The 12758-nt window shown below is 32.5% G+C and overlaps 1 protein-coding gene across 1 annotated transcript in view; it reads right to left on the reverse strand.

Annotated features, from left to right (window-relative positions):
* The window catches only part of LOC145266378 (carboxy-terminal kinesin 2-like), an 81967-nt gene that overhangs the window by 50475 nt on the left and 18734 nt on the right, over positions 1–12758 (reverse strand). Inside the window, exon 2 of the mRNA XM_080122010.1 lies at positions 11506–11604. Within this exon, the coding sequence (XP_079978136.1) occupies positions 11506–11604 (99 nt within the window). The remainder of the gene's footprint in view (positions 1–11505; positions 11605–12758) is intronic.

Raw genomic sequence — 12758 nt, forward strand, 5'->3', positions numbered from 1 at the left:
CGAAAAAAAAAAAAAAAAATCTCGAAAATAGCACGTAAAAGCCAGGCAAATTAAAGATAGATGCGACCCCCGTTCTCAACTCGTAGATATTATCATTTAGACAGTATATAAAAAGTTTTAAGGAATGACCGGAACGAGCACCCCCCTCGAAAAAAGCCTTTTGCGGACATATACAAAAAGTGCACGCACACACACACCCACACATTTTCGCTTTTATATAATAGACTATCGAAAGTTTTTGCGAGACATACACACATACATACATTTTCGCTTTTATATAACAGATAGATGAGATATGTGATATAAAACATAACAATTAACGTTTATTGTTATGGAAAATTTCAAACAATTTAAACGGTTTATATAATATTTTCTCTTTTTATCGTCTAAGCATCAATATCATATAAGTAATAATGTGCGAGTCGGTATTTATACAAACAACTCCACTTATAACGACATGAAAACTTATTCCACCTATAACCTCTTCGCAGTACACCTGTCATCATGATATGGCACCACTTGTGTAAAGAATAATGAGCAGGGCTGTAACAACAGCATATTCTTTTCATTCTTTTGACTCTTGAGTATATATCTGACACAGTCAATCAACCGAGAATCACATCAGTCTATATAAAAACATATAAGATATTTGTTAAGATTTTGTTCCTTAGAAGCGCTGGTTGAACTTGAATTAAATAAGATACATATTATATACGTTTGAAGCCAAAACAATGCATTGTTACAAAATAAACAAATATCTATTTTGTTTGAAATTTATGTTAAAGTTCATGAATATATTTCGAAGGAAACCTTCATCTTCAGTATGTCGGGTTTTTTTTTCCATGTTGTTGATGGGGCAGAGAATTAGCTAATTCTTTGCCCCATCAACAACATGGCCTATCCTTTATGGATATAACATATCTAAATATTAATTTACTTGTCTGACGTCACCAAAAAACCCATCATCATTGCAAATAAATTACTTCCCTTTATAGTTGCTCTTTATCAGTTAAAAATCATTATAACTATTTCCTCTCTAAAAGTTTTCCAAACAAAACAAAAAAAAACATGGCTGTCTGTTTATTGTTTCAAATTGGTTATTTTACTTTATAATTAAAAAGTAAATAAAGTCATGTAGAAAAGAGAAAAAAATTTTTTTTTATTATACATTCTTTTTAAAATTGAAAAAAAAAAATAAATGTGCAAGTGAATTGACATTTGTTCCTTTATAATTAATATTAAACATTATTCAGAAAAAACAAAAACAAAAGACAATGAATTTTCATTAAAAAAAATAAAATCATGTAAATTTTTTAAAAATAATCCTTTTTAGCTTTAAGAAGTTTAAAAGAATTTACTGTTATTTGTTTTATTTTATTTTTATTCATAATGTGTTTTATAAATATTCAACTATTGTTGAATTTCCATGGGTTCCGCTAGTATGTATCATTATTAATAAAACTTTGTGGACTGTCCTTGCTTGAATTTTGTATGCATACTTATTATAATAAAGTCGTATTCCTGTTTGTTCACAATTTAATTAATGCATGCAAAAGGTACACTGAATCATACTGAAAACAAACTTTTATTCCAGCATGGTTTCAATATATACTATGTATTCAAAAGAATTTACATCGAATGAGTACCATCATTTGCATATTACATTAAAATCTATTTTAATTAATTAGCTCGATGTTGTTAATTATTTGTTGTAATAGAATTGTTTTAATTGTTGTTTTTTTTTTAATACTATTTAAAGTTGATTTATTAAGTTTATTTTTTAACTTAATTTATATTTATTTTCACTTATTAATAATTAGCAGTTGCATCTAAAACCGGAAGTAAGCTTATTTATTTAAAGGATGAGTTATTTCCTGTTAAAGATATATATATATGATGATTAAAACGTCTTGTCAGACGAGTGCCACTCCCTCAGACATTTAATATCCATGAGCCCAAATACCTGAGGGAGTATCTATACAAAGACGATGTTACAGAGTCTTAGCTTTGTACAACAGCTAAGTCTCTCTCTCGGTTCAAAATGTTGAGATCCAGTAACAAGCAAGAGCAAGATAGCCAGCAACAAATTAAACTGCAGACCAGCTTAATGCGGGTACTGGTCTTCCACTTTATGTTTTTTTTTAATCAGAGATTTGCTTCTCCTAGAGAGGTTGCCTTCACCACGGCTTACAGGAGCCCTCTCCACCCCAATACACATATACACACACACACACACACACACACAAATATACACGGTGCTAGTTGGCTGTTGACCCAGAAAAAGAACTCTATATATCTATATATATCTATATATATATATATATATACATACATCCACATATAGTACTGTATCACAGCTCATTAGTGTGGCTATAAAAGCAACCACCTCAAGCCAGGATCGAAACTCGATCACCCATATGACAGTTGAGGCTTTGAACCATTACGCTAATCGGCAGCTGTTGTGCGGGTAGCGAATTAATGTTTTGACATAGTCCGAATACCTAAGCTTGTTTACACAAAGAGCATCGCTAATGGTTATCGTGTATCGCTTCCAAATATGCGCAACTCAAGATAAGGAGCACTATAGTCATCCACATACAGTACTGTTTCGCTACTTACTTGCTGGGTGGAGGATAGATTAGTCACATATTATTTAAGATACACCAAATATCCTTACTTGTTATGAAAAGTGACCGCATGTTGGATTTAACAAAGCATAAAACACATCCATCTTGGTCTGCGAAAATCAAACGTGAAGTAACTTTCGTAGCTCTAAGAAGAAATAACTCATCGTTTAAATAAATAAGCTTACCTCCAGTTTTAAATGCAACTGTTGTAGTGAATCTCATATATATATATATATATATATATATATATATATATATATATATATATATAAATGCAACTTTGTATGTGTGTGAGTTCATTTGTTATCGACTCAAAAATGGCTTAAACAATTTTTACGAAATTACACACAAAGGTACTTGCTGTGCCTGGCATTGTTTTAAGCTAGTTTTTGCATCAAAATGTTTCCAACAAGTATCACCAACTGATAATCGCTATGTATTATTGCACGTACGCAAATGAAAATGACCGGTCATTTTTCCAGGTCGTTGCTTAACGACGAGCCAGACCAACGCTGACACCGTATTACTGTTATGGAATTGTTCGTACTACTACTTCACACTTCACAACGCATCGCACAGACACACAGACGCGCACATGACCATTACAGCGTGTTTTCTTTCTTTTTTTAAAATATTTTTGTTTGATGATATAACTTCTTAATGTTGTTCTGTTAATTGGAAAGACGTTTATTGATACAATTGGACAATTTACTTTCTTAAATCAAAAATTTACAGACGCTAATACCTTAATTACAGTATAAATACAACTTAACATTTTTTTATATTTTAAAATAGTTCTTCCATTTTTTCCATTAACTTGACTTCAATTAACACTTTAAATAACATTTATTTATACAAATACAAATTCATTAACTTACCAAAAATGATTTTTTTCTTTGACTAACTAATCAAAACACTCCTCACAGCAACAATAAAACAACATTGTTTATACAATACTTATGCATTTACAAACACTTATTTAAAATTCTTTTTTCTCATTTAATCTTCTCATACATTTCGATTGAGATTTTTTTTTTTCAAAAATTTACATTTTTACATATTTATTTTATCTTACACTTCATAAGCATAAAAATGGCATTAAATCAACCCCCGGCCAAGGTTGGGTAATACTGCTAGTATATATGATTCACTATTAAACTAATAAACTTATGATTATAAATTTTAGAATTTGGCTTTTATATAAATGACAAAAGTCTATATTCCAATTTTCATTATGTTGATCATATTACTGTTTATTTTCTTGGTATGCACAATTCTTGACAGTACCTGTTTCGTCGTGCAAAATCATTCATGTAATTATTATGTCAATTCCTGAAGTTATTTGGCCATAAGCTCATCAAAAGAAAAAGCACTTATTAATTTTAAAAGATAGTAAAGCCAAAAATTAGGGGAGGAATTACAAATATCTTTTTTCATTTTTTACGCCATCTTTGAATTGTCAATGAAAAGTCATCCAATTTAAATTGATCAATGAAACTCATAAGTATAGATTAATTTATATTGAAAATGTTTTAAATATTAAAATTTAAATAAATAATACAATCAATAAAAATACAAATTGTATTAATAACTAAATGATATAAATAAAATAAAACAAATTAGATAATTATATAACACGGTTACAGAGTACAGTTAAAACCCATAAAATCTATAACAAAATGATATTGGATTGAATAAAGGGAAATAACTTTCTTTAATTATAAAATAGGTTATCTCCCTTGAACGGATTCTAAATTAATGATAGGAAAAAGTAAGATCTCTTAAATTAATGTTAAAATGGTTAATTAAAACTAATTAAATGGCAATAAAATAATTCTGTTTAAAGTAGAAATAAATTTAATAAAAATACTTATGTAAGAAAGAATTATAGTCATGCTAAGTTTAGATTTAATCATCAAAAGGTTATTACCATAAATAAATCAATAGATTAGGTAATTCGTTTCATATAAAAATAAATATAAATACATACATTATTATAGAATATAAAAGCCAAACGTCTGTGTGTATGTATGTATGTTTGTTTGTAACGCTAAAACTTTTGAAAGACGGAACCAAACTTGACAAATTTGGTATCATATCGAAGCCCCATCACCCGGATGACAAATATCGAAATTTCACGTCAAACGGACCACTAGAAGTTGGTCAACTGATCAGTTATCTTCGAGGGGGGGCCCCAAAAAACCTGTCATTATCTATATATATATATAAAAGACAAATGTTTGTTTGTAACGCTAAAACTTGAGATGAAAGATTCCTCTCCCCTAAGAATAAAACATATGTTCCATATCTGCTTTTGTTTTTTCATTGTTTATACGGTCCCGAGCAACGCCGGGTAGCCCTGCTAGTACATTATAGATTTTACAGTTATCAATATTATCTAAGTAAATAAATATAGACTAATATAATTAAAATATTAAATAAAATATTTTTTTATCAATTTATATACAAATAATTTATTAATAAGGGAATTAAAATTTGGTGACTTCACATAAAAGTTCAAAGATAACATAACAAAATGAAACAAGGTAATTGTAACTTCTCTCCCAGTTTTTGGATTGTGTAATCATGCCCATATACCTTTATTCTCTTTTAAAATTGATAAGTGCTTTTTCTTCTGATAAATTAAGAGTGGAATGAATTCAACAATTGCCATAATAATTACATGAACGATTTTGCACTATGAAGCAGTTGCTGTCAAGATATGTGCATGTCAATAAATAATGGCAATAAATGGTAAGATGGTTAACATTTTGAAATTTGGAATATAGACTATCATTTATTTGTTACTAGCGGGGGGTAATCGGCGTTGGCTGGGTGTTTGGAGGTGTGTCTGTTAAAAAAAGGTGTAAAAGAAAAAAAAGTTTTGGTCGGAAGGTCGGATTGGACCCCGAAGCCTTGACGCGGAGGTGGAAATGAAAGGGAAAAAAAGCCAGTCACCTAACCATCTGTGCCACGATGGATAGGAACTGATAAGGGTATTATATGAAGGTTTATGAAGCGCAATGAACAGGTGCGAGAAAGTCTGACGTGCAAGCCAAAGCATTTGCGGACATACACAAGAAGAAGCGAACACACACACACACATTTTCGCTTTTATATTTATAGAAAAACTAATCGCGTAAAATGCAACTATTTTATTTTATTTGTTGGTTTGTTTTCTTCAATAAAATCAAAGAAACAAAACAAACCGGAAAAAAGTACAAATGGGGGAAAAAAAAAAGAAATAAAACCAGAAAACTGACTGTGTATAACGAATAAATGATTAATTGATTTTATTCATAATTTTTTTTCTTTTATTGTTGGTTTGTTTTATGCAAGAAAAGCATTTTTGTAATCGTATAATTGTTAGGTGTAAGTATAACGGATTGTTATGCGTTTTGTTTTCTTTGTCATCGCATTTTACCAATTGGAATGTCGTCTGGTTTCATATCGATAGCGTAATACTAATTGGGCTTATGAAACAACCATAAAATCAATGTATAGAAATAAATAATGAATGAGTAACGAATCCGAGAATAAGAAATCAGCTCTTTCCCCCTAGTATCACGTATAAAATCACTGTAAACATAATAGAAGGAAAAATATAGTAAATAAAATATATAAATCGAGTAATCATTTGAACATTTGACCGTTATAGTTTGTAGTTAGGTTAGTTCGTTTTGTTTAAGTAACCCTTCGAATCCCAGGCCCCCCCCAAAGAAAAAGGCAAAAAAAAAAAAGGAAAAAGAAAAGAAAAAGGAAAAAAAAAAAAAAAAGAAATAAAAGAAATGGTATAAGTAAACCATGTAAAAGACGTAATCGAAAGTTGCGTTTCACCCAATGGTAAAATGCCATTCCATTTTTTTTAAGCAACTAAGAACTCCAACCGGTGTTGCTTCCCAAATTCTCCTGTGGACGTATCCGCAACGGTGTTAAGTGGTTGCAGAGGGGGTATGAACATAATAGAGAGAAAAGATTTTACCACTTCCATTGATTTTTACAGGTTTTGGCAGTGAACTCTCACCAGAAAAAATATAGGAATGTACGGTCATCGAGTAAGTGTAAGGGTAATAGGCCTATAGCACACCTCAGATAATTTGCTGCAGTTTGTGCACATTACATTTGCACGAAATGTCTTGAGTTTTAATCCTATTAAGGTTAAACTCATAAGGGAAAAAAATGACTTCATTTTATTTATATACAGAAGATATGCTCTATAGTTACATAGAGCTTCATAAATTAGAGGATTAATATAAATAAAAAGTTGAAATATAGTTCAATAAACATATTTCCCCATAAATTATATTTATATTATATACATTAAAAAAAAAAAAAAAAAAAAAAAAAAAAAAAAAAAAAAAATCAAATTTTAAATTTCGCTATAAAAATAGGACATTTATAAAATACTGGACTTTTTAGCATGTTTAAAACAGGCAAAAATCATGTTTAGCATGAGTGCTTTTTATGCCAAATTGATAGCTTAATAAATTTATGCTTGTTTTTGCATTAAATACTAAGAAAATGCAATTTCAAACTCATGCATTACAGACCAAAGAAAATGCAATTTCAAACTAAAGCGTGACAGACAAAAGAAAATGCAATTTTAAACTAAAGCACAACAGACAAAAGAAAATGCAATTTTAAACTAAAGCATGGCAGACCAAGAAAATGCAATTTCAAACCCAAGTGTGACAGACCAAAAATAAAAAAAAATGCAATTTCAAGCCCAAGCGTGACAAACCACAAAAAATATGCAATTACAAACTAAAACGTGACAGACCAAAGAAAACGCAATTTCAAACCGAAGCATGACATAAAAAAAAATGCAATTTCAAACTAAAGTGTTACAGACCAAAGAAAACGCAATTTTAAACTCGAGCGTGACAGACCAACCAAGAACATTAGGTCAACATTCATCCATTCTTTCATCACCAGTCAAACAACTGTTTTACATGCTCACATATGTTGAACTATTTTTAGAAATTGAATTCCAAACTAATCCAACAGTCTGGCTAGGTTTTTATTTTTCCTACTTTCTCTCATATCCATTTTTATCACCTCCTTTCAAGTTTTCCGTGGCCTTCGCTTGTTCTACATCTATTGCTTGCAAAACTCATTCATTCTTTCAATGTAACCATACCATCAAAGTCTCCTGTTTTGCACACATCTTCTCTCAATACTGTTTAGATTTTATCTCCCATCTGAGGTCATCAGAACTAAACAGACTCAAATTACATATTCATCATATCTTTTTCATATCACTTCTTTGCATGCAACGCATGTCTTCAACCTTCACTGGCTATATTTCCATACAACATACTGCACACACATGCCTAATAGACAATTATTTGTATCTTAAGAAAATGAAAACGTATCATTCAAAACAGGGACACTTCTGTCATTCGTGCATCCACTTAAACACTCACTTTTCTTATTTTTTGTTCAAAATGCCGAGAGTATCAACTCCAACAAACAAAAATGTGGTAAAACTAAATGCAGAACACAATGCAATTCTTTACATGTTGCATTTATATTTCCAAGCCAAAGTGACCAGTAAGTATACTTTACCGGAAATCCAAAGCCAGAATCCTTTTGCGATTCATTCTGTGACTAAAATAAAAATAAAAAAAATATAGATTATCTAATAATAATTGGAATTAAATTTCCTCGAAGCAGAGTCTGTGGTCGTATATGACGTTCAAGTGAACATAAGTTGGTTAAAGCAATCAAGCTTTGTCTTTTATATCCGTTGAAGTTTTGTTTTAATCAGGGCTGGGGAATCAAAGAGAGAGAGAGAGAGAGAGAGAGAGAGAAAGAAAAAGCAAAGTTTGAGAGAGAGAGAGAGAGAGAGAGAGAGAAAGTACAGGGTGGTACGATAAAATTGTTGCCCTAGAAAAGACGACATGATTCCACTTCCGTTTGATGAAAACCAGGTTTTCTTTTTTTGTTGCAGACCATCTACTAGTTGGCCAGTTGGTTACAAATCCAAGGAGCAATAGGAGTCTTCTATCATATCTGAAAGTGGCTGTTCAATGAGTGAGACCAGAGATACACTGCTGTACAACTCATGCTCTCTATTAATCCAAGTTATGACAACAAGACCATTGCCAGCACCCTTAAAATGCATCGCTGGATTGCCATGAATAACAGGGATGTGCCAAGGGTGATAAAAACAAAGTTTCTGACCGTGGTTATGGTCTTTGGTGTGGTTTCAAGTGAGGGCCACATCATGCCACCTCACATCTTCAAAGTCGGCTTGAAAGTCAACACCAAAGTTTACCTGGATGTGCTGAAGAATGTGGTGATTCCCTGGTGCAGTCAGGTGGCCGCTAGCAGACCCTGAATGTTGCAGCAGAACTCTGCTCTGGCCTACAAATCCAAAGAGACCCAGGCTTGGCTTCAGAAGAAGTGCTACGACTTTGTACCCGTCTCTCACTAGCCACCCCTCCTCCCGCTGGGCTACTTTGTTTGGTCATACGTCGAGAACATCACCAACATGACCTCCCACAACACCAAAGTCAGCCTGATCACTGCCATCTGCCGAGTATTTGCTGAGCTCCTGTCGGCGCTTTTGGAAAAGGCATGCTTCCAGTTCGAGGCAGTGATTGAGGCTGAAGGCGGCTACATTGAATAGATATCAACTCTACTATATAATCAAGTTACCTGAATTAATTTTTTCAATAAAAGTTTTAAAATAAAACTGTAGTGTACTTTTCTTTAGGACGACATTTTTATTGTTTCACCCTGTAGAGAGAGAGAGAGAGAATAGAGAGAGAAGAATGCTGACAATGGTCGATATGTGTTTTTTTGGTTTTGATATGTTGATTTGGATTTTCTGTCTTCATTTTGTTGATTTTTTAATTCAATTTGATTTTTAGTGGGCATTTCCTATTCTTGTGAAAAGCATTTTTTAGTTAAATTCAAGTTTTATGGTATCTTGTTTATTGTTTGGTGAAAGTACAGAATAGTAACGAAACACCCTTCCTATGTTAAGAATAGGTTTCTAAATAACGCTATTATTTCAGCACAATACATTCTCTACATAAATACCAAAATAATAAAAACCAGCCATAGCAAGTTACACCGTACACATGAAACGACGAAGTGAAAACTGTTGACAAAACAGTCTCCATCTTTATGAACTTGAGCTACCGTACTTTGGGGTAATTGCGCCAACTAGCTAAAAGTGCTCTTTTGGCAATCACGCATATAAAGAGCACTTTTTTTTAGTTGGCACAATTACCCTTGGATTTGGAACAATTGCCCCAAAGTACAGTATAGTTTGTATTTTTTTAAATTAAAAATGTAGGTTTAAGAAACCAACACAGATATTTGTTAAATGTTGATACATTATGTTGAACAAAGATGGCGGTGGAGAAGCAGTGCAGTTCCGATACTAAGTGTAAAATAATTGCCAGTAACAAAGATGGCAGCCAAGAATCAAATGCGGTCCGTGACGTAGTTAACGGCAAACTGATTGAATCCAAAATTTGACAATTTTTATACTAACTTTGGAAGATTTTCATTGGTTGGTTAGCACACTCGGTGGTTATAAAAACGATCGTCGAAATCATTGGTATCATACCCCCATTAGGAGTCAAAAACATTTAACAATATTAAAGAAAAAACAAGATCCGTATGGTCTTCTCCAATGGTGATGTTTAAATGTCCAAGTTGCACGTAGAGTGAATTTTTAATTATATATATATATATATATATATATATATATATATATAAAAATGTTTATCGGGGGAAAAATATGCTTACTCAATATTTCACCCTTTATTTATATAAAAATGGAACATCGTCTGTCGATAGACGTCCTAAGTAATTCGCAAATTTATTTTTCAGTTGCCACAGAGGCTGATGGAACTAGAGCACGCTAACCCATGAAGTAAATAAAGGGTTCCGCTCAAAATTCCATCCAAATTCACGAATTCGACAAGGTACACTTGAAGGTCGGAGGTTACATCGACAAAACGTGAGAATCACACTCAAAATGAGAACAGTAGCCGATAAATAATAATACAAATAACCAATCCTTATCGCAAAAATTCACAACTTGATTCTTTTTTCTTCATTTTCTTGACTTGGTTTGGGACATGCCTGCTTGGATCAGCATGATGTGGGATGGACAGGTGCCTACCTTGAAGGAGTCACAGTTACTCCTGCTGTTGACTTGTTCGAAAAGTTTTCTCTTTTCTCCATCCAACACCACATCTGGTGTTGCTACCGATAGATATGGTGAAGAGAGGCAGCTAAACCAGGCAACACTCCTCCACACGGCAGCCAGCTGGCACAACTGCTGCGACTAGACACACCATGATTTTGTTGAATTTTTTTTTTCTTTCCCTTGATTTTTCCAACTCCACAACACTGCTTTCCGATCATCCACGATTTCCAGCTCTCAAAACCCACCATTAGTATACAGAAACGGATATCTGTTACACTTTACCACTGAACAAATATTGGAGCGAGTAATTAACTCTTGTAATGTTTAAAGGAGTAGCAATGATCCTCATTTAACCCTTTGTCTTTATTGCTACTCTTACAACCATCTCCCTCAACAGGATCCACATCGCCTTGTCTAAATCTTGTTGCACGCATCTTGCAGTTTCTTAACAAATTTTATTGTGCAGACACAATCAAAATGCCTGCTATGATCCTTCCTACTAGCCATCGATTGCACATACTCACCAAACTTCTACAGTTCGTAATTCCAGTGATTCATGATCTCCAGCTCTCAAACCCACCATTAATATACAAAAACAACCATCTACTGCACTTTTCCATTAATACTTTAAATGGTCCTAAAGAAAAAAAAAATAAATAAATAAATAAAAAAAATAAAAATTTCTCCCAAACATTGTGTACTTACCACACTTGGACTGCGTTCTCTTTTAATTCCTGGTAATTTGCTGCTTTGAGGTTTTGGTAATTTGCTGGCACTGTTGACAGCGTCACTAAGTGGTTTCCGCTGAGATTAAAGATAAAAATAATTTTTTTAAATTGAGATTCTAAATAAAATTTCAAAGAAAAAAAAAAAAAAAAAAAAATTAACATTATTGGTTTGATTTATTACGCAAACTTCTATCACCATCAATCACCGTATCGTGAAGTCATTTGTGCGAATGACGGAGACACAAATATGAAGAAATAAATAAATGAAAACGATTCTATGAAAATCAACAATATAAAATGATTTAACAATCTATCTATATATCTATAAAAGTGAACGTGTCTGTGTGTCTGTCTGTGTGTGTGTACATTTTCCTTCGCAATAACTGTCAATTTTCAGTCAACAGACTCGAAATTCAGGGTACTGAGATTTGGGAAAATCTATGTGATCGGTTTTCGGCCAGAAATTTGGCTGTTAAGGGGTCAAAGTTCAATGATTTGATCTTTGAGAACTCTACCAAACTCCTCCGACAATTTGGAGTCTAAACACTTGAAATTTTAAATATAGGTTCTTTGGACATGGATCTAACTTAATAACTCGATTTGAGCCCAAAACAATAAATTTTAAGGGGTCATAATAGGGGTCAAAGTAAAAAAAAAATTTACCCTTTTTTTTTGCTCAGCATACACCTCCAAACACACGGGCAATGTGGGGAACCCATGCAAGTATATCTATATAAGTGAAAATGTGTGTGTGTGTCTCTCTCTGTGTACATTTCCCTACCAAACTACTCTGTCAATTTTCGGTCTAGAGACTCGAGATTTGACATAGGGAGCATTGAGATTTGGGAAAATCTTTTTAATCGGTTTTCGGCCAGAAATTTGGCTCTCAAGGGATCAAAGTTCAACAATTTGACCTTTGATAACTCTACCAAACTCCTCCGCCAATTTTAGGTCTAAACACTTGAAATTTTAAATGTAGGTTACTTGGACATGGATCAAACTTTTGAATTTGATTTGAGCCCATGAAAATAAATGTTAAAAGGTCAAAATTGGGGTCAAAGTAAAAAAAAATTTGACCTCTGCAGTCTCTACCAAATTACTCAGCCAATTTCTGGTATAAACGTTTGAAATTTTACATAAAAGGGTATTCAGAGATAGGGTAAGCTTTTTAATTGGTTTGGGTTGAAAATTTGAGCTGTCAAGGGGTCAAAGTTAAAAAAATTTGATCTT

This window comes from Euprymna scolopes, chromosome 41 (assembly GCF_053919585.1).
Source record: "Euprymna scolopes isolate OS-2025 chromosome 41, ASM5391958v1, whole genome shotgun sequence".
Taxonomy (NCBI): Eukaryota; Metazoa; Mollusca; class Cephalopoda; order Sepiida; family Sepiolidae; genus Euprymna; species Euprymna scolopes.